The 21,754-nt window shown below is 42.0% G+C and overlaps 1 protein-coding gene across 1 annotated transcript; it reads left to right on the top strand.

Moving 5' to 3' along the window:
* Positions 1–5,474: 5,474 nt before the first annotated feature.
* LOC140372034 (uncharacterized) lies at positions 5,475–21,402 on the top strand. Its single transcript, XM_072459289.1, has 11 exons — positions 5,475–5,545; positions 5,646–5,747; positions 10,343–10,485; positions 10,817–10,949; positions 11,012–11,102; positions 12,351–12,529; positions 17,103–17,233; positions 18,548–18,674; positions 18,748–18,844; positions 18,930–19,008; positions 20,458–21,402. Exons 2-11 carry the CDS (start codon positions 5,678–5,680, stop codon positions 20,548–20,550), a joined length of 1,143 nt encoding a protein of 380 aa, XP_072315390.1. The 5' UTR covers positions 5,475–5,545; positions 5,646–5,677; the 3' UTR covers positions 20,551–21,402.
* Positions 21,403–21,754: the final 352 nt, after the last annotated feature.

Raw genomic sequence — 21,754 nt, 5'->3', positions numbered from 1 at the left:
TCGCTCAGCAGCTCCAGAACACGCTCCTCTCCACGTCAGGCTCCAACACGCGGCAGCGCTCTCTGTCCTCGACTCCAGGGGGCCTGTCCCAGGACCGCCGCTGGCCATACGGGGCCCCCAGGCCGAACGCCCAGCGATGTCCCCAGTCGAAATTAAGTATTTTTTAAATTGTCTTCATCTCGTGAATATAGCTTGAATCACAATCTTAAGCAAGATTTCAAGGTCCTCAACTACGGTGTCTCCAACAATCTAACTTTTCGTCTTTTCATTCCTAACGTCCTTGCCCTCTCACCTCACGCACGCTGCTCCTCTGTGGAACAGATCGAGGCAGCTCCATGCATTGTACATATCGTGCCATTCATTCCTTTTAGGGCTTTTATTCAGCTCGGTCCAATCTCATTCATCGGAAAAGTTATCCGCTCCTCAGCTTCCCAAACACTCTGTGGGTTTATTAATAAATAAATATATAATCCATCCATCTTCTGCCGCTTTATCCGGGGCCGGGTCGCGGGGGCAGCAGTCTGAGCAGGGACTCCCAGACTTCCTTCTCCACAGACACTTCCTCTAACTCCTCCGGGGGGATCCCGAGGCGTTCCCAGGCCAGCCGAGAGACATAGTCTCTCCAGCGTGTCCTGGGTCTTCCCCGGGGCCTCTTCCCGGTGGGACATGCCTGAAACACCTCCCGAGGGAGGCTCCCAGGAGGCATCCGGAACAGATGAAATATATATAATCAAACAATAAAATAAAATAAAATGCGCTGCATGTCTCAGACTCATATTCACGAGAAATGGGTCATGTGCCCAGTCCGCAGGCACACTGCAATCCCCCGGTCCAAAGACAACCGTTACGTCGCATCATGTACTATATATTCACGTTTAAAATTTCCCACGTTACACTGTGGGCGCATGACGGCGCGGCCAGCCATGTACAAACTTCCCAAATTTCAGGGCAGCTGCCATTCTGGAGCGCCTTTCTATAGCCCGCAAGTACGGTAATTCTAGTCCTGCTACACTCACCGTCGCAAAGCGATCAGCGCAAGCACTGCACAAAAAGGCCCGCGATTGAATTCAAACTGCCTGTCAAACCGGCTTACTCGCGCATGCGTATATCAGGAGTCCAGCCCCACAGACTGTTCCTCTACTGTCCCTCTCCCCGGAATCTGCCTGCTCCGGGCCCCTCTGGTTGTTTTCATGGGCCAAATCGGTTCCTCCAAGGCCATCTTACTTCAGAGTTCATTCAACACTGCGCGACCTGGCTAGCTTCGCCCCTCCCCTCTCTACTAATCTGTTTGGCGACTGCGTCGGCCCCACCTCACTTCCGGTCCCGCCTCCTCCACGAGCGAACGTTTTTTAATTTTTCCATGACAAATCATTCCGTCTCCGACTCCCGGCGCTTTTACACGGTTGCTCCGCCTCCTCCGGTTTGGGGGGTATTAAAACTCTATTATAATCTATGGCCTGCCGGCACCTGCCGTCTACCGGCACTCTCAGCCCACGTTCTGCCGTCTACCGGCACTCTCAGCCCACGTTCTGCCGTCTACCGGCACTCTCAGCCCACGTTCTGCCGTCTACCGGCACTCTCAGCCCACGTTCTGCCGTCTACCGGCGCTTCCAGGTCTACGCTCTGCCGCCTGCCGGCGCTTCCAGGTCTACGCTCTGCCGCCTGCCGGCGCTTCCAGGTCTACGCTCTGCCGCCTGCCGGCGCTTCCAGGTCTACGCTCTGCCGCCTGCCGGCGCTTCCAGGTCTACGCTCTGCCGCCTGCCGGCGCTCGTCTGCTGGCGCTCTCCCGTCCACGCTCTGCCGCCTGCCGGCGCTCGTCTGCTGGCGCTCTCCCGTCCACGCTCTGCCGCCTGCCGGCGCTCGTCTGCTGGCACTCTCCCGTCCACGCTCTGCCGCCTGCCGGCGCTCTCAGGTCCACTCTCTGCCGCGCTCTCAGGTCCATGTTCTGCCGTCTACCGGCGCTCTCAGTCCACGTTCTGCCGTCTACCGGCGCTCTCAGTCCACGTTCTGCCGTCTACCGGCGCTCTCAGTTCAAGTTCTGCCGTCTACCGGCGCTCTCAGTTCAAGTTCTGCCATCTACCGGCACTGTCAGTCCACGCTCTTCCCCGGCGCCCTGCGTGCACGCTTCGCCGTCTGCCCCGGCGCACTGCGTGAACGCTCCGCCGTCTGCCCCGGCGCACTGCGTGCGGGCTTCGCCGTCTGCCCCGGCGCACTGCGTGCGGGCTTCGCCGTCTGCTCCGGCGCACTGCGTGCGGGCTTCGCCGTCTGCTCCGGCGCACTGCGTGCGGGCTTCGCCGTCTGCTCCGGCGCACTGCGTGCGGGCTTCGCCGTCTGCTCCGGCGCACTGCGTGCGGGCTTCGCCGTCTGCTCCGGCGCACTGCGTGCGGGCTTCGCCGTCTGCTCCGGCGCACTGCGTGCACGCTTCGCCGTCTGCTCCGGCGCACTGCGTGCACGCTTCGCCGTCTGCTCCGGCGCACTGCGTGCACGCTTCGCCGTCTGCTCCGGCGCACTGCGTGCATGCTCTGCCGTTCTGTCGGCGCTTTCAGGTCTACATTCTGCCGGCGCTTTCAGGTCTACATTCTGCCGTTCTTTCCAGGTCTACTTTCTGCTGTTCTTTCCAGGTCTACTCTCTGCCGTCCGTCTGCGCTTCCAGGTTTCCGTTCTGCCGGCGCTTCCAGGTTTCCGTTCTGCCGGCGCTTCCAGGTTTCCGTTCTGCCGGCGCTTCCAGGTTTCCGTTCTGCCGGCGCTATCCCGTCCACGCTCAGCTGTCTGCCGGCGCTATCCCGTCCACGCTCAGCTGTCTGCCGACACCTCCACTCTCTGTCATCTGCCGTCTCCTTTGTTTTTGGGGGAATCAGAATTCTATTATAATTTAACTTTGAAGGTAAAGCCCCTGCATCATCACAGCACATGTGGCTCTCAGGGCATCGGTTAAATTCCCAATCGGGTCGAACCACGGCGCACTTCATTCCCCGCTGTTCCTAACTCCAGAGGCAGCCCATGACAGCAGCCCCCTGGTTTCGGAAATACCCGAAGGTAACATTGATCCTATGCAATCCGCCCCCTCGTCGTCTCACCGGGCACTGGGTTAGAATAGGAGCCGCTACATCCGCGGCCACTCAGGGCATATCCTCCACAGCCCTCTAACAACTCGGGCGACAGTCCCTTTCGCCCATGCCCGTACGTTCGTCCCTACCTGCCTCCAATCTTGGTGGCTCAACGCTCCTCGCATCTCTAGTAAGTCTTGTCTCGCAACAAATACTGGTGGTGGTTCATATGTCCTCATTACCTGTTCCTTAGTCGCATCCTCTAGCTCTCCCCGTGTCTACGTCATTTCTTATCTACTCCCAGGTGCTTCATATTCCTGTCCTCGGTCCTTCACCACATCTCCGTGAATAGAGGCCTCCATTTCAGACGCTTTGAGTTTTCAGGGCATCGCCCCCTACTCTCCCCGTCACTACGCATCCGCCCCTCTCGGGCTGCCACGTGATCAATGGCGGCCTCGTGGCCTGACCAGTCTACTCTATATTAACTATTATCTGCTGTCATGTTCTTTCTGAGTATCAGTAATAACCTCGGCACACAGCTGCTCAGACCCCGGGTTTTTTGGGGGGAGACATCTAATACAAATAGATCATGGAGTGCCCATGATTGCAACGTCTTCCGCCGGGGTCTGAGCACCAAATAACTTGCGAATAAAGCTTGCTAAACAGTCCATTCTCGTGGTCTCTTTGTCTCTCCAGGGTGAAATGCTGTAGGTGGCGCTGTAGTGGTAGTTGGAATATGAATATTTAGCTTCTTTGGCATTTCTTTTAAAACAAAAAATAACAGTTTTTAATGTAATACAGTTTTATAAAACTGTTACATATATATTTATTTTAAAGGCTTTTTGGCCCGTAGGCTTTACTGGACAGGACAGGTGAGCAGCTGACTGCACATGAAGTCCGGCATGTGTGCTGTGCCCTAACCACTCGACCACTGGGAGCACTATTGACAACATGAAACAAAGTTTGTGCCGGTCCTGCAAGACAAATACAGTATGAACCAAAAATTAATCATTTAAATAAATATTAGTTTATATTTGATTGTACTAGTAAATATTAGATCGTTTATACTTTGTTTGTTAAAATTTGTGGTTTGCCAATAAAATGTTGATGTTTTCTGGTGCTCTGTCTGAAGTGACTGGACTGCGTCCCAAAACATGTGATAGTGGTTTGCCTCCTGACTGCCACTTTCTCCCTCTGCATTTCCTTGTGAATAATGCGCACTTTATCATGGTGTTATAAAAAAAACGTGATATAGGTTTTGGCCCGTAGGCTTTATTAGACAGGAAAGACAGTGTGAAACTCAGATTTATACTATTCTGTGGTAAGTCAAGATTTACCACTACATCTCTATGTGGTAAGTCTAGACTTACCACAGAATAGTAGAAATATCTGAGTTCCCTGCCTAAATTCGCTTATTACATAAAATATAAATAAAGCTCAAACGCATCTACTTGGCTTGTTTATTTATTAATTCATTAAATATTCTGTTACTGTGTTTGTAGGAATGCCAAGAAGTTATTGTGTGGTGTTAGGTTCGTTTTAGCTTCAGTAGTGTTTTAGAACTGTAATGGCAGCCTCGTGTTCAGAGGAGAAGTCTTTTTTGTTTTGCTGTGCTAGAATGAACAACGCAAAAGAGATTGTCGGCAAACGATATAGGTTATACAATAATTTTGATTATTGGTAACGCAAGAGTACTCTAACACGTTAGTAACGAGTTATCAAACATTATACATGAACCTGCCCAGAAATGGACGGATTTGATTTAAATTTAAACAAAAAATGGACAGGCTGAATTCAAAGTTCTGGATCAAATGAGAAGAAAGAGCCTTGTTTTGACCCTTAGAACAAGTTTTACTACGGACTGTTCAAATTATACACCTTTTGTCAGGTTTAATTTCAAGTCTACTTCACTTTTTTTTTTTTTTTTTGAGATTATAAGGGGATATCTTGTATAAAATGTGCGTACAACATTATAGGCTAGAACAGGCAAATTCAGACAGAGGCCTGCAGGAGCCATAGTTTCAACCCCCGTGATGTTGTGTTTAGCATAACTCAGGGCAGTTAAAATAAAGTCAAAGTGAAACTTTTTCTTTTTGTAGCCCTTAAACTTCCTTTTCAAAAAGTGTGTGCCAAAGCAATTTCTAAGGTCAAAAGATCACTGGGGCAAGGTGAGCTCTGAACGTGCCATTTTAAAATGTGATAAAAAATGAACATCAGGATCAGCATCAAGTTTTCTAAAACTTGAAACATGTCAAGTGAGACATTTAACCCTCTCACTTGAAACTAATATTTCAAGTGAGAGGGTTAAATCTGCACTCGTCAATGAGCATTGATTTTTAAAAGCTTGTAGTAGTAGTAGTAGTAATTATGATAATAGTAGTAGTAGTAGAGGCGCATGCGCATTTGAGTGCGCGACTCGAGAGAGGGAGGCTCTTCACGCTCCTCTGACACCAACCCGTTTCCCCGGCTGATCCACAACTGAAAGCAAATGCGACAACGTATACTTTTAGTTTACGTTTTGCTACATCTTTATGTTTTTTTTTTAATCCTGACTATACATTTTGACACTGTTCCGCGTTTGTGGCTTGTGGTTTACAGGAATGGAAACACAATAGAGTAACTTTGGAAACATGACGGGACTATTTCACAAAGTGGGATTTCTATTGTACTGCTTTTTAACAACCGCCGTGCCTCTTAAAGGTAAGTAGATCTGACAGTATTAGTATATATATATATATATATGCATGTTCTTCCCATATTAATAACTTCCCATGGCCTTTACTCCCCGTGCGTTTCCCTGCATTGACGTCACACGTAAAAAAAACAAACAAGCAATTTTCTTTCAACTAACATTATCCCACACAGAAGACCATGTGAGTATAGGGGAATAGACACACTTCACTGTACAATCTGTGCAAAGTGATACAAATTCAATAACTTGTGCAGAAATGTGCTCATTTCTCCCTGTGGCCCTCAGAGGCAACTGTTGTTGTGATTTTGGGCCTTACAAAAATAAATTGATTTGATTTGATTTGATCTGAATAGAATTTGCTTGCTAAACTCACAGTATTGAGAAATCCTTATGTATACTGCTGTTACTTATGTGGATCCTTTTTCTAATATGTTGAAAACTACAACTCTTTAGTAACTTTAATGATTATTTTAGTAGTCAACTATTATCAATAAAAATAGTCATGGTTAGTTGATGAATTGTTACAGCCCTCATTCACCTCAAAGTGTTTGGGCGCAGACACATAATCAGATTTGCCAAAAATGGTAGAATTCCATTTGGCCTATGTTGACACTGTTGTTATAGCGGCTACAGAGCCGCGGCGTGGTGAAATGGCCCTGCAGTTTCAGGAGCCATATAGCCTCATGGCTAACCCTAACCTTAACCCTAACCTTAACCTTAACCCTAACCTTAACCCTAACCTTAACCCTAACCTTAACCCTAACCTTAACCCTAACCTTAACCCTAACCTTAACCCTAACCTTAACCCTAACCTTAACCTTAACCCTAACCTTAACCCTAACCTTAACCTTAACCCTAACCCTAACCTTAACCTTAACCCTAACCTTAACCTTAACCCTAACCCGGCGCGGCACGAAATAGCCTAGCAGTTTCGGCCGCGCGCCGCGGCTCAGTAGACACTCCCATTGTTATAAAGCTGTCATTATTAAGTTTGTCCTTACTGTTTACAGTACCACTGTAGGGAGTATACAGTAGGGGTCGCAATAGTCAGATGGACATTATTGACTGGATTGTTTGTTACGACCCATCTCTGCTGGGGATTGGAGAATTAACAAATACCAAGATGAGAAGATGAGGAAGGAGGAGCCAGGCCTGAAGCAGTCCACCAATCCCTGAAGAGGGCTTCAACAGCCAGATTCAAATGACACCGACACAGGGTTTAGTACACAAGCAAGACTTAGACACACATATGAGCTAAAATGGAGCCTGAGGCCTGGGGCCACAAACCATGTCGGTAATAATGCATTTAAAAAATAAATAAACCATACTTACATCTGAGACATTCATTGTACTTCTGACTGCCAACCCTATACAAATTACACCGTTAGCACTTCTGAAGAACAAACAGTACTATCAAATCTAACAAGAGATTGGACTGGAGTGTGAGCAAAATAAACATAACCAAGTTCACTGTACAATCTGTGCAAAGTGATACAAATTCAATAACTTGTGCAGAAATGTGCTCATTTCTCCCTGTGGCCCTCAGAGGCAACTGTTGTTGTGATTTTGGGCCTTACAAAAATAAATTGATTTGATTTGATTTGATCTGAATAGAATTTGCTTGCTAAACTCACAGTATTGAGAAATCCTTATGTATACTGCTGTTACTTATGTGGATCCTTTTTCTAATATGTTGAAAACTACAACTCTTTAGTAACTTTAATGATTATTTTAGTAGTCAACTATTATCAATAAAAATAGTCATGGTTAGTTGATGAATTGTTACAGCCCTCATTCACCTCAAAGTGTTTGGGCGCAGACACATAATCAGATTTGCCAAAAATGGTAGAATTCCATTTGGCCTATGTTGACACTGTTGTTATAGCGGCTACAGAGCCGCGGCGTGGTGAAATGGCCCTGCAGTTTCAGGAGCCATATAGCCTCATGGCTAACCCTAACCTTAACCCTAACCTTAACCTTAACCCTAACCCTAACCTTAACCCTAACCTTAACCCTAACCTTAACCCTAACCTTAACCTTAACCCTAACCTTAACCCTAACCTTAACCCTAACCTTAACCTTAACCCTAACCTTAACCCTAACCTTAACCCTAACCTTAACCTTAACCCTAACCCTAACCTTAACCTTAACCCTAACCTTAACCTTAACCCTAACCCGGCGCGGCACGAAATAGCCTAGCAGTTTCGGCCGCGCGCCGCGGCTCAGTAGACACTCCCATTGTTATAAAGCTGTCATTATTAAGTTTGTCCTTACTGTTTACAGTACCACTGTAGGGAGTATACAGTAGGGGTCGCAATAGTCAGATGGACATTATTGACTGGATTGTTTGTTACGACCCATCTCTGCTGGGGATTGGAGAATTAACAAATACCAAGATGAGAAGATGAGGAAGGAGGAGCCAGGCCTGAAGCAGTCCACCAATCCCTGAAGAGGGCTTCAACAGCCAGATTCAAATGACACCGACACAGGGTTTAGTACACAAGCAAGACTTAGACACACATATGAGCTAAAATGGAGCCTGAGGCCTGGGGCCACAAACCATGTCGGTAATAATGCATTTAAAAAATAAATAAACCATACTTACATCTGAGACATTCATTGTACTTCTGACTGCCAACCCTATACAAATTACACCGTTAGCACTTCTGAAGAACAAACAGTACTATCAAATCTAACAAGAGATTGGACTGGAGTGTGAGCAAAATAAACATAACCAAGTGTTACTAGTCTACAAAGATTTTGAAATGTAGATCTATGTTGAAAACAGTGGCTAAAACATCCTCTTTTGTTACGAGGCACAGACACAAACAGGAGAATGAACATTACATTGTTGGACCACTCCCATGCACAGGCTTTCTCCGCAGCGTGAACTGAAGGCTCTGTCAGACTCAGGGCTCTCAGGACGGGCTTGGATCCTTGCCCCAGGAGGCTTAGAAATCACACAAGGTTTACCTGATAAAGCTGACAAGAAAATGCAGTTATTTTCAGAATGCTGATCAAATGCTCTACTAGAAGGGGGACTCACTTAACCATCCAAAATCAAAGACTCGGGAGCATCCCCAGGGGACACAAAACAGGGCCTGCAACACCAACCATGGGCGAGACAAGGAAATTGCATTCCACCAACCTATCCACCATGATCAATGCCATTATAGGTCAAGCCAAATTAAAATGTACCTCCAACAAACCAATGACACAATTATTAAAACTTTAGTACACTGGAATAGGGTTATAAGAAATCCCGAATGAGCTCCTCTGCGAGGGTGAGAGGAAGAAACAAAACCAAGATGGACAATGGTTTAATACAGTTTAATAAATTCATTAATAAACAGGAATGTAAAGTTAAATGAACAGAAACACATACATAACTAAGAATACAAAACAACAATGACATCAACAGTCTCAAAAGGTACGAGTCACACAGGCCTAATAAAACAAAGGCCCATAAACATTATCAATGTGACAACTAAATAGGAGACATTTTGAAAGAACTAACAAGTCTCAGAACACACAGAGTCAGCCCTGACAAATGAGACACAGCCAAAAACGGCTGCTGCTATTATGAACAAATCCACAGCCTACTTCAAAATCAATATTCCTCATGTAGAAGTACAAAGTAGTGGTGAAGGAATAACCTCAAGTTCTCAAGTAAGAATAAAAAGGTATTTGGGGAAATTAATACTCAAGAATAAAGGCCAACGCACACCAAAACGCTTTGACGCGCAACAAAATAGTCTCCTTCATTATATTCCCACACCGGGCCTGCGATTGGAACTTGATAAATTTGAACGTGGTGCTGGGGCTGAACACACAAACATTTGGCACTTCTGAAATAAGTACAGACAAGTCTCTGTCTCTAACAGAGAAGCACCGCTGTTAACTGAGGAAGCACGTGTAAACTCCTTGAATAGATAACCTGCTCATACCACCTCGTCTCACAGCCTCGTGCTCAATAACCTGCAAATTAAACTAAAGAGCCCGTGAGTTGTTATAAAGCCTTTTAAAGAGCCTTTGGTGTGCGTTGACCTTATCTGTATAGCTTCATATCCAGGGGTGGGTAGAAAACTGCCCTCAAGTAAGAATAAAGTTACTTAAAGTAATTGGTTACTTATGTAGGAGTACAAAATAGTCGTCAAAGAAACTACTCAAGTAAGAGCAACTTAAAATATCTGATTTATAATTTGAAGTTAATGTAATTGGATTGACACAAAAATTAGACAAACTAAATCTGAAGGAGCGGTGCAAGAAACACAAATGTTCAAATAATTTCATATTGTGAAAATAAAGTTATGTTACTTGTAGACTTTACTCAATGTAGGAAGAGAATCCAATAATTACTTAAGTAAAAGTTCTCAATAATAGTTAACGCGTGCTCCAATCAAGTCTATGTCTATTGCTCTGCTGTTTATTATTGTACGAATATTTCAAATTAAAATGTCTCCAGGGATTCTGTCCGGGTCCCAAATGCTTGTCAAACATTTAAAACGCCACTTTACTAACATAAGACATTACTATTAGTACAACTATATTTTTTTCATTTATTTTTATTGCTTATATTGTTTGCTTTCACTTTCTTTCCCAGTTTTACCTCCAGAGAATGTGCATCTTGGCTGGAAAAACGGCTTGTACCAAGAGCTGTCCTGGTCTCCCCCCAAACAATCTGGGAAACACTGCTCGTATCAGATCAATTCCACGAAGAAGTACGAGGGTCAAGAGGGGACTTCTGTAAGTAATAGGACTCAATAAATAATCTTTTCAGTTTGTTGAGCAAGTATTGCCTGCTTGTTCAAAGTCATTTTTTTAAAGCACATCCAGGAGAATTTACAAAAATACTGGAAAAGGCCTATTTTTTATTATTATATATAGTCATATTATTTTTGCATTCTGTGTCTTAGCTAAAAATGTAGTTCTTACTCTGTATCATTAAATCACTTTGCAAAAAATATATCTGAATGTTAGAAGAACATTTAATCATGTCATTATTTTACCAAGATTAAAATAATATTAGGCTACATATTATGTCTGACTAATGACTCAACTATCTGTTTTGTTCTAGTTCGTCAACATTGAACATTCATTGTATTGGCATGACGAAAAGGTACTAAATGGAGGATTTCTCAATATGTCGATTCAGACTGTTTGCAATGGCACCATGAGTGATCCCGTCTTTGTCACCCTCAATGATCCAGGTTAGTTTGTCAGTAGTACACACACAGTCACGATCAACTTTAATTTATTGGTTCCTTTTTAGATCTGCAGTTGTGGTGTATAATTCTGTCCTCCAATCTCACCCGCTGCTATTGGAAGCCTCCCTCTTCTGCAGACATCCGCTTTTTCTATAAGTATGTTTTTGATACTTTTGAGTATTATATATTTGCATATGTTTGAAGTAGGGCTGGACTATTAAAGGAATAATAGAGGATCTTTGTTCTGCAATCTCAGTCTCCTTTCCTCGTGGTGTGGACAGCCGAGTAGTTCTCCCACATGTCAATCATTCCCTGCTTGCTACTGCACACCTGCAGCCTCGTTCTGTCTCATCCCCAGGACAGCAGCACGTTTCTTTGGCTGCGCATGCGTGGTTGATATGTCGGTGTGTGTTTAGCGAGATCCTTCAGTGTACAGTACAAAAATTATGACAGAGAAAGATTGTGTTCGAGCTCAGAAGAGACGGGAATTAGTGGCGACGAGAGATGATGCGATCCATCGTGCTAATAAACAAATGCACATGTTGGGGCTTTTGCGTGCACGCACAAGGTTTGATGGTAGGTGGCCTGTTGGATGGTAGGTGGCCTCTTGGAAAGAACAGGAGGGTGGGAAGTGTGCGCATGCGCATTTTTAACAGTTGCTTGAATCCTCAAATCGGCAAAAAATCCTCTATTATTCCTTTAATTTAAATCTTGAGTGGTTGAGATTAAGTGATGTCTAATTGTCAATGATATGGTTGGCGTTTTTGAATCTAGAGGTCCATAGCCAACACTCCATCAGTAAAAACATGTGTTTTTGACAGTGTTGGTTAAAGTAACGTCACCTCGTTACTGCTCTGGAAAACGAATGCATTATGTTACTGCGTTAGAGAACTCTTGCGTTACCAATAATTAACATTGTTGTATACCAGCAATTGCGATGACGTCACATGACGTCTGCAGTAGCCCAGTTTGCAGAAAACACCACACTGCTACTTGAGCACTGCTACCAGTGGAGCTAATAAACAAATTATCAGATTTGAGGTCACTGTCTCACATTTTCTTGATTGTGGTTGTGGGCAAAGACATCTGGGGCTTGGTTAAATGTTTTTGAAAGTTTCAGTGAAGCGCTCCTTGTTACTCTAAAAAAGTAATTTGAGTACCAGCTAATGCGTTACCCCAGCTAATGCATGACCCCAACTCCGACGGTTTTGGAGCACAGGTTTTTTTCATTTTTTTCATTTTTCATATCACCCAGTCCTAGTTTGAGGATTAATTTATGGGCCAAGACCAAGTTACAGGTCAGGTCTGTGGAGAGGAACTGTTAACAGCAGATGATATAGCAATGTGCAAAATTAGTTATGACAAAGTGTCACATATAAATTCAATCTCATTGTTACTTTCCAGTTCAGATGGTGACGACAACAACGTGTCTGTCCCATTACAAGAGTGTCCACTTTACACGAACAACATAAGGACGGGATGTGATCTTCCAGTGGACCCAGAGGAGCCTCTCAATGTGCTCTTGAATGGAACAGCAAATAATAGAACCATACGGAACATCCACCATTTTGAATTTCTCAAGCGTGGGTATTAACCAACACTCAGCACTTTTAAATAGAAATATGGTGAAACACATCCTTCCCAATTTTTGACATCTTTGGACTGAAGTAACTTTCCTCGTATTGTAAAGCGTGTGTGCAAACATAGGAACCATAAACATCACCAGTGTAAAAAATTAAAGGGCATTTACAAGAATATCATGAAAGGAGGATGCAACTTAACAAGTTATACTCACTAGCTACAAACAATAAAACACTTATTTTAGAATACAAATTACATTATCACCCAATATCATAATCCGTATATGAAGATTAAATCATTTTATTCATTTTTAGGGATTAGTTGCATAACATGTTTTATCCACCTTAACTGGCTGAAAGCAGTTCCATATCAGCTGATCTTCTATTAGGTCTACTTGTGTTAAGAGGTGAGGATTACTGAATGAGGTTGCAGTAGTACCTTTTACTCTTACCTTATTATTTCTGAAAGTTCAGATTTATAAGCTTTAATGAGTGTTTCAGTCTAAAGGCTGTGATGATCATCATCATTTTTAATTTCTTGATTATAATGACTCCTTATTTGTAAATACCATTAAAAGTCCTTTCAACTTATCAAAGCTCTTCAAAGGATTTTCCTTTACAATCTGGTAAAAGACTTTTATACCTTTTGTTGTCCCGACTTTAAATCTTGACCCTGTGCTGCTAGGTGTGAAATTTTGATCGTAAGCCAAACAATTTCAAATTCTAATATCTTTCTTTAGTTTGTGTGATTTGATTAGCTCCGAGTTCACCCAAGGGTTTTCCACCTCCTCCAAATGACTCAACCGCCTGTCATCTGCCAGTAAGGCCTGCATAGGAACCCCCGGCATAATATTAATCTCAATATTTTTTTCCATTGAGCTTCATATTCTGGATCACACCAGCGCAGCAGGGCTGTGATCTGAGCTGAAATAAAGTATTTTTTCAAACAAGTTAAACCCACAGCCTCCTTTTTCTTTTGATAATTGTAAAGTTTTAAATTGGGTACGTGTTTTTTCTCCTTGCCATATAAATCTTGAGATTGCTTTATTCATCTCATCAAACAGCCGGTTGGGGATGAAAGTCGGAAGAGAAACCTAGGCAAAACCTTCATTTTTATAGTTTAAACCCTTTGACTTAGACTTAAGTAGGGGATAAGATTCCATTTTTCAACATCTTTTTTATATTAATAAAATCTCCAGAATAGTTAATTGGTCTCTATGGAGTACCACACCTAAATATCTAAGAGAGTCTGTTTGTCATTTAAATGAGTAAGTATTTCTAAAGGTCAAAGGGGGTTGCCAGTAAGAAAGAATTTCAGTTGTGTTTTGTCGTTTGTTAATGAATCCTGTCTGATCATTGTGGATTAAGTTTGGAATTATTTGTTCCATTCTTTTGGACATATTTGATGTGTATATACAATAGTCCACATTCAGAATAGAAATAAGTCAATATGAGGCACAATCGGTCCTTCCCATCTTTTGGTATCCGGGATATGATGGCTTCTTTCCAACTAGGAGGGGCCCGAGTTTTCCTTAGTGCCCAGTTAAAAGTCGCCAATAGGAAAGGAGTAAGTGTGTCTGTTAAAGCTTTATACCAATCCGAGGTGAACCCATCACTCCCCAGAGATTTAACGTTCATTAATCTTTTGATTGCGCCCTGTATTTGCAAAACTGTCATTTCAACTCCTAATTCTTTATTTTGTTCTTCTGACATAACAGGCAGATTGAGGGTGTCCAGGAATTGATATAATCTTCTTTGCCGTCTGGAATTTTTTGAAAAAAGTTTTTCATGAAAGGATTCAAATGCTGATTGAATTTGGTCTTGTCTAGTTATGATGACATAATTTTGCCCGTCCCTTACTTTAAAAATTGTTCTTTCAGCTTGTTGTTTTTTAAGTTTCCAAGATAGTAATTTAGAACCAGTCTCATAATATCTTTGTTTGGTAAAGAGCATTTTCTTAACTATTTCATGTAAAATTCCATACAGGCTGGCATGGAACCTCTTTGTCTCACCTTTGTCATCTTTCATCCAGGTCTACAGAAATATAGATAAGAGCATGATTACTTTTGTCTTTGTCAGGGAAAATTAGACATACACCAATGCTATTCCTTAACACACAGAGAACACAATTCAACTTAGAATAGGAAACGACACAGAAACATCAGACTTTTGTGTGGCATGCATGGTAGAAACCGCCGGGCCGGGTCACCCAGGCTGTTGTAAGGTCCCACGACGTTTTTTTTTTCATGCAGGTTGGTTTTATTAGATATTATGGAATAGGCGGGTCACATTTCTCATTGGTCAGCTTCACATCAAGGCACTTGTCTTTTACGACAGTCGGTATTTTCCTTAGAGGTAAAGCATGCAAGGGGGGGTGCAACTCCCCCCCCCCTGGGGTGTTACATCCCTCCCTAGAGTAAACATTCCTCTTGGCCCATCTTTACGACACCTTCACAAATGCAGTTTGTCACACATGCCGTTTTTCTCTTAGACTAATGATGCAGATAATATATCACTATTATGCAGATAAAATACATCACAGAAATATATTCATATATTTACATTTTATCACAGTCTTTTGTGCCTATATCTGCTTCAGTAATTTTAGATCTGTCTTTATTGAGAACAAAAAGTAGTCTATTCTGGAATCGAAAAATGGGTGTACTGGCATGCTCTAGAGTTCTAGAGATATTCTATAAGATATGGAACTTCTTATTTATGGTTCCAGTGCCTCTTGAGTTTGACACGTCTAATGTAGGCTGAATGCGAAGGTTCAAATCTTCGCCACAAATCAGGGTTCCCTCAGAGTGGTTTACAATCAGATCCATGACATCAGCATAGAAAGTTATATCGCCCCCTGGTGGAGCATACACATTGAAATGCGGTTTGAAATCAAAATTACAACTCCCCTTCTATGTTTGCCTTTGTATGATGAATAATAGGATTTGTTATAACAGAATTGTGTTAGTTTTTGATGTTCAGTGTCATTCAAAATGTGCCTCTTTCTTTTTTCACATTTGTTAACATTTTTGTTTGTTTGATTGAGTTCAGTATGCCATTGACATTGAGGCATGCTACTCCACTTCTGATAACATTGGCTTGATTGTATTGATCGTACCATTGATAACGCTTTAATGTTTTTAATATTTCTAGTCAAAAACAACACAACAAGAATCATAGGAACACAAAACCACAGAAAGGCCAAAAAAGAAAACAAAAGGGTCCATACTGGAAACTGGTATCGAACCAAAAACTGATTAAAAAAAGATCGAAAAGGGGAGGGAAGTCCAATCCAGGCACTCCTGACACCAATCCTTGGAAATAACTGGATATATAACCTCTCTGACTCACCATCGCTGTCCCCCCGCAATCGACAAGTATTTTTTAATTCCCCACAAATCCAATGTCCCACATTGCACATTGATGAGCAGATCTGCTTAAACACAAAGTTTATGTACAACAGCTGACAGCCAACATGGAGCATAAAGTGTGATGTTAAAAACAAATTAATCTTGTCCTTATTATCTCTTCAAATTAACAGAAATGTATCACCATGTGACCACAACCCAAACTCACATGCCACGTTGGCTCCATCTCTCATGTTGTTCAGTTCCCTGTGTTTTTCATCTTCCTTAGGAGCTCTTTTTTGTATTTTTTTACCTTCAAAAGTCACCAGAGGAGTTGCGGGGAAAGAGAACCCATGTCTTAGTTTTCTCTTGCTGAGCTCCTCAAAGATGTGGTGGAACTTTTGTGGTTGTTGACGAACCTCATCTGGAGCAATGAAAATGTGCTTGCCTTTATAAATTTAGGTCTCCTTTGCAGCCTTTGGGACGCGTTCCTTCACACGATCGTTAAGAAACCTCATTATCAGGCTTCGTGGTTTATCAGAAGCTGGTCTTGGTTTGCCAAGGCGATGTGCTCTTTCGATTATGATGGGAGGGACTCACAAGCCTCAGGATAGGTCGACGTGAGCTGTAAGGAGTTTATTTTTCATATTATTGTTCTCTGACTCCAGCATTGTCACTTTGGCCCGCAGTGCCTCCCTTACTGTCTGCAGATCGTCCGTATTAACTGAAACATGCTGCTCGACTTCATCCGTGCGTGCTCCTGTTACTCCCTGTCAGCGGAGTGGCTACTGCAGCAGATATGGCCGGGCCCATGGCAGCTAACAACTCAGCTCTAAGAGACTCAGCACATGGCACGCTGCACTTCAGACATCTTGAGCCATATCCGATGATTAGTTATATTCACTCCCCCTTCGATTCAGAGAAGTCACAAAAATCTTTATCTGGGCTGGCGGGACCCTGTTTTTCTAGCTGGGAGGGAGTCAGGTCTGCAAGCCATGTTAGCCTCGTTAGCTTGTGTTGTGGGCTGTCCAATAGGGCCGTGGGCCGTCAGCTTTCCCGTAGTGTTACCGGATTTGTTTCTTCCTTGTTTACTCATCCCTTGTTCTTCCTCTCTGGGATTTGGTGGGTCAAACGATGATTTTAAAGTGTGAAATGTGTCTACTCAAAGCGCCTCCATAACCGGAAGTCCCTATTTGGTAGTATTTTAAACTCTTTGTATATTTCCACAGTGAAACTCGCCCCTCTGAACTGGACAGTCAAAGAATCCAAAAAGGAGTTCCATATTAGCTGGACTCCCCCTGAGTTTCCCAATTACAGGTGGAAATACTACATTAATTACACCGCCTGCTCATATACAAAGGTAAGATTTTCATACATACACACAATTAATTAATATTTTGAACACATGTGGGTATTGTGAGCTGGGTATTAAATTATTTATATATATATATATATATATATATATATATATATATATATATATATATATATATATATATATATATATATATATATATATATATCTCACACATTTAGTGTGTTTTGACAACTGTGGTCTGTTTGGGTCTGTATTTTTAACTAGCCTGGTAGTAACATTTTTATGATTATATGCTATTTTAATTTAATATGAATGATTATTCTAAATCGGTCCTATTCAAGGGTCAGTGTCTCTTTTTCTATAATGACAAAACATCAACTGCTATATTAGATTTTTGTGACAAATTAAACTAGGACTAGACTAATACCAAACCAGGATTAAACTAAACCAGAATTGAATCAGGTCTAAACCAGGACTAATCAGTATCGGAACGATCTAGTACTGATCCAGAATTAAACCAAAACCAAACCAGTAAACAAGAGAAAACATATTTTTAACATTTGAAAATTGAGTGCCGCTCAGTGTTTGAGTGGATAGCACATATGCACTCCATGGGATCAACCCACAGTGTCTTGAGGTCGAATCTGGCTCTCGGCAGTTTGCTGCAATATTCTTCCCCAGTCTCATCCCTATCTCACATTACCGTATTTTCCGGACTATAAGTCGCACCGGAGTATAAGTCGGGGGACTTATTTATTTGATAAAATCCAGGACCAAGAACAGACATTTCATCTTGAAATGCAATTTCAAATAATAACAGATTAGAGAAAGAACAATATGGTGAATAGGTATGCTAACATAACACCTTCAGCTATATGACGCACAGATAACAAACTGTCGTAAGTGTCTGGTATGTTAACGTAACATATTAACAGATATTCAGAGAACTATAGCACTAAATCCATTGAATTCTTCTTCCTCGGTGTCACTCAAAACAACTCCCCAAACTCCTGTGGTACAGGAAGTGCCGATTCTTCTTCTGCGTTAGCCTAGAGCGCCCTCTTGCGGTTGTCAGTGTGAAAGTAATCAACACGCTAAATGTGGTGGCCAGTGTGAAAATAACAAATAATGACACAAATAAGTTGTTTGGATGATATAATCTCTCATTTATAATGTAGTGTAACTTTTTAAAACATTAACGGCTAATGAGTTAAATATAAAACAATATTATATAACAATAATAAGATAACAAATATTACCTTTTTATACAGTATATATTAAACAAATGGTAGCCAGCTATACTAATGAATATATGTTTTAAAAGCCTATAGAAATCTAACTCAACTTTTCAAACAGGATTTAGAGATCGTCACTGGCCTCTCTGCCGTGTTGCCCCGCAGCCCTGAGTGCTCATACGACATCTCTATGAGAGCAGTCGTTGAGTACAATGGTGGAACTGAGTGGACTCGCAATAAACATTATGGTATGTTTCTGCATATTCTGCTAACTATATATTGTTCACCATCAATAAACTGAATTGTCTGTTTTTTACACAGATGCAATTTCAGGCCGTGACTATATTCTGTTTGCGGTCATTTTGATTCCGCTGTTGATGGCGGTGCTGGTAATACTGTCCTTAGTGTGGTGTATGAAGTATGTAAATGTTTGAGTTATTCTTATTCAAACAACATGACCTTATGCCTAATTACTTAATATGCTATATCTTTTTTTGTTGCAGAAATAGGGAAAACATTTTCCCTAAAGTACCGCAGCCCAACCCGGAACTATTTAATGACATTTTAAACAATAACAATAAGGTAAGCCATCGTAATTGTCTAATTTGGAACCTGGTCCGATTTGACACATCATTAATTAAATTGGTTTATTCTGTGTTCTGTGGCCTCAAGTAGTGCTCAGTTTAAATGTAGTTCTAGAACATTTTAGCTCTGTATCATCAAAGTTGGACGTTTTACATTTTTATTTCATGTCTATAGATCCAGCTAGAATAAACTTTAACAGCATTGTTTGTAAAGATTATAATTGTATGTAGTTTTGGATAAACACAACACCTTGTATCTAATAACAATAATAATATTTTATGACATAATGTCGGTGTAATCCCTCATTCGTCCAGGCGTGTTCCATAGTAGAAAAAGCTTCAGTTGTAGTCATCTGGACTCAGTTAGAAAAAATAGACGTTTCGACTCTCATCCAAGAGTCATTGTCAATAAAAGAATTTAGGTCGAGAACTCCGATATTTGTACTATTCTGTGGTAAGTCCAGCCCATTGGGCGGAGCCTTCCTGAAGTGGAAAGAGTTGTTTGTTTCAACAGAAACTCCCCCCTTGTATCTACCGAGCTAGCCTATTCAGAATCTTAATGGGCTATTAGAATCACCTTTGTCTTTGTGAGACCCTGGCTCAACCACCCTGAGTACCTGATTAGCATCTAAATGTCCTGGTCCTGGTCCTCTACCTTTCCAGGGGTTCAGTATTCCATTATAGATACCAGGAAGATTGAATCTTAGCCCTCCATTCCTGTTTAAAGAAGGTCTTTCTTTTTTAACAAAAATAGCTTTCTTAACTCCTCTTTCAAACCATCTTTTCTCCTGCTTAAAACCTTCACCTCACCGTCTTCAAACGAGTGATTAGAGGCTTCAAGATGGAGATGCACGGCGATGCACGGCGCTCTGAGGACCCTTGTGTCTACAAACTGTAATGGAAGAGAAGTGGAAAAATCTGTTTTCATTTAAAATGTTTAAAAAAAAAATAAAATAAAAGTGAAATTCAAAGTAAGAACACAAAATAAACATCAACTAAGCATAAAAAACAGCAAAATCCCGACACATTTAAATTAAAAGTCCCATTTAGTCCAAATAGGTTACATATTTCGAAAGTCCGAATGTCATTTTTTCCCTTTGTCTGATGTCTGTTCCCATGTCAGTCCAGTCCTTGGTCGTTGGTGAGGTTTGTGTCATCTGTTTCTTTTTGATGGCCTTTTTTCCTGCCACCAAAAGTACACTTCAAAGGTATCCATGTATTGTTTCAGTGGCAGGAGTTTTGAGGCCCAAGTCTATAGTCCTGAAATTGAGAGGGACGGCAATGTCAAAAACAGTCTGCAGTGCATTGTTCATTTCCAAAAGGGGCATTCAGCCAAAACTCAAAGTGGCGGATGACATGCAGTTGAAAAATCATGCCAAATCGGACGCAGATTTTGTACAATTTGCAATATGATCTGATGCATTTAATCACTTATTTCTCATTCTAGATCAGCATTTCAAATTTTTATATGACAAAAGTGGAGGAGGAATGTCACTTGACTGTTATGGTGGACTACAAACTGATCAAACCGGAACTTTAAACTAAAAAATCCCAACGACAGCTTTCACAACGTAAACATCTACTGCCAGCATTTCCATCAATGGATACTTAAGCAACAGAAATTGAAAAGCAATGTATTTTCACCATTTAAATCTTTGGCCCTCGAGGAAAATGAAGAACCACAATAATGATTACCTTGTCTGATACATGCTTTATTTTTATATATCGTGTTGCTTTACATTACAGTATTTTTGTAGTCACTTTTGCAATTCACTGGACTTAGAAAAACGCATTTATTAAATGGGAGTGTCTACAGAGCCGCGGTGCGCGGCCGAAACTGCCTTGTTATTTTGTGCCACGGCTCCTGAAACTGCTGCGCTATTTGACCGCGCCGGGTTAGGGTTAGGGTCAGGGTTAGAGTTAGGGTTAGGGTTAAGGTTAGAGTTAGGGTTAGGGTTAAGGTTAGGGTTAGGGTTAGCCATGAGGCTATATGGCAGTGCCGCGGTTCCTGAAACTGCTGGGCCATTTGACCACGCCGCGGCTCTGCAGCCACGGCCTTATTAAATATCTAATGGAATGACAACTCTCTAAAATTAGAACAGGACTTAATGGGTATATATTTACTGTATATTAGAAGGTTGTGGTTTAGTCTTTTTTAGTTTAGTTATTGAATAGTGCCCTAATTAAGCGCTGCATTTGTTTTTGTGCAATTTCCCCATTATTCTTGGTCTAGTTTGTTTACAGTGCTTGTATTATGTAAAATTGACTTGACTCATGCGCTTTAAACCTTGTTACAACAGTGTTGGAGTTGAATTCTGATTGATTCCTGTATGTTTGTGTAATCCTGTATTGTCCGGCAACTGAGGCTCAATAAAATTCCTGTTTTAACCTACCCCCTTTCCCTGCCCACATCGCTAGTTGTGATTATTTCAAGACCATGGCTGCAGAGCCGCGGCGCGGTCAAATAACCCAGCAGTTTCAGGAGCCGCAGCATGGCCATATAGCCTCATGGCTTTACCTAACCCTAACCTTAACCCTAACCCTGACCCTGACCTTAACCTTAACCTTAACCTTAACCTTAACCTTAACCTTAACCTTAACCTTAACCTAACCCTAACCCTAGTCAAATAGCCCAGCAGTTTCAGTAGCTGCGGCACAATAAACCCATGCAGTTTTGGCCGCGCGCCGCGGCTCTGTAGACACTCCCTTATTTCAAACCTCCTTATGAAGAGGTGGAGCATAAC

The sequence above is a fragment of the Eucyclogobius newberryi genome, unplaced genomic scaffold, assembly GCF_026437365.1.
Source record: "Eucyclogobius newberryi isolate DKJ021-1_F unplaced genomic scaffold, fEucNew1.0.hap1 SCAF_22, whole genome shotgun sequence".
Taxonomy (NCBI): Eukaryota; Metazoa; Chordata; class Actinopteri; order Gobiiformes; family Gobiidae; genus Eucyclogobius; species Eucyclogobius newberryi.
This window is presented reverse-complemented; position numbering and strand designations above follow the sequence as displayed.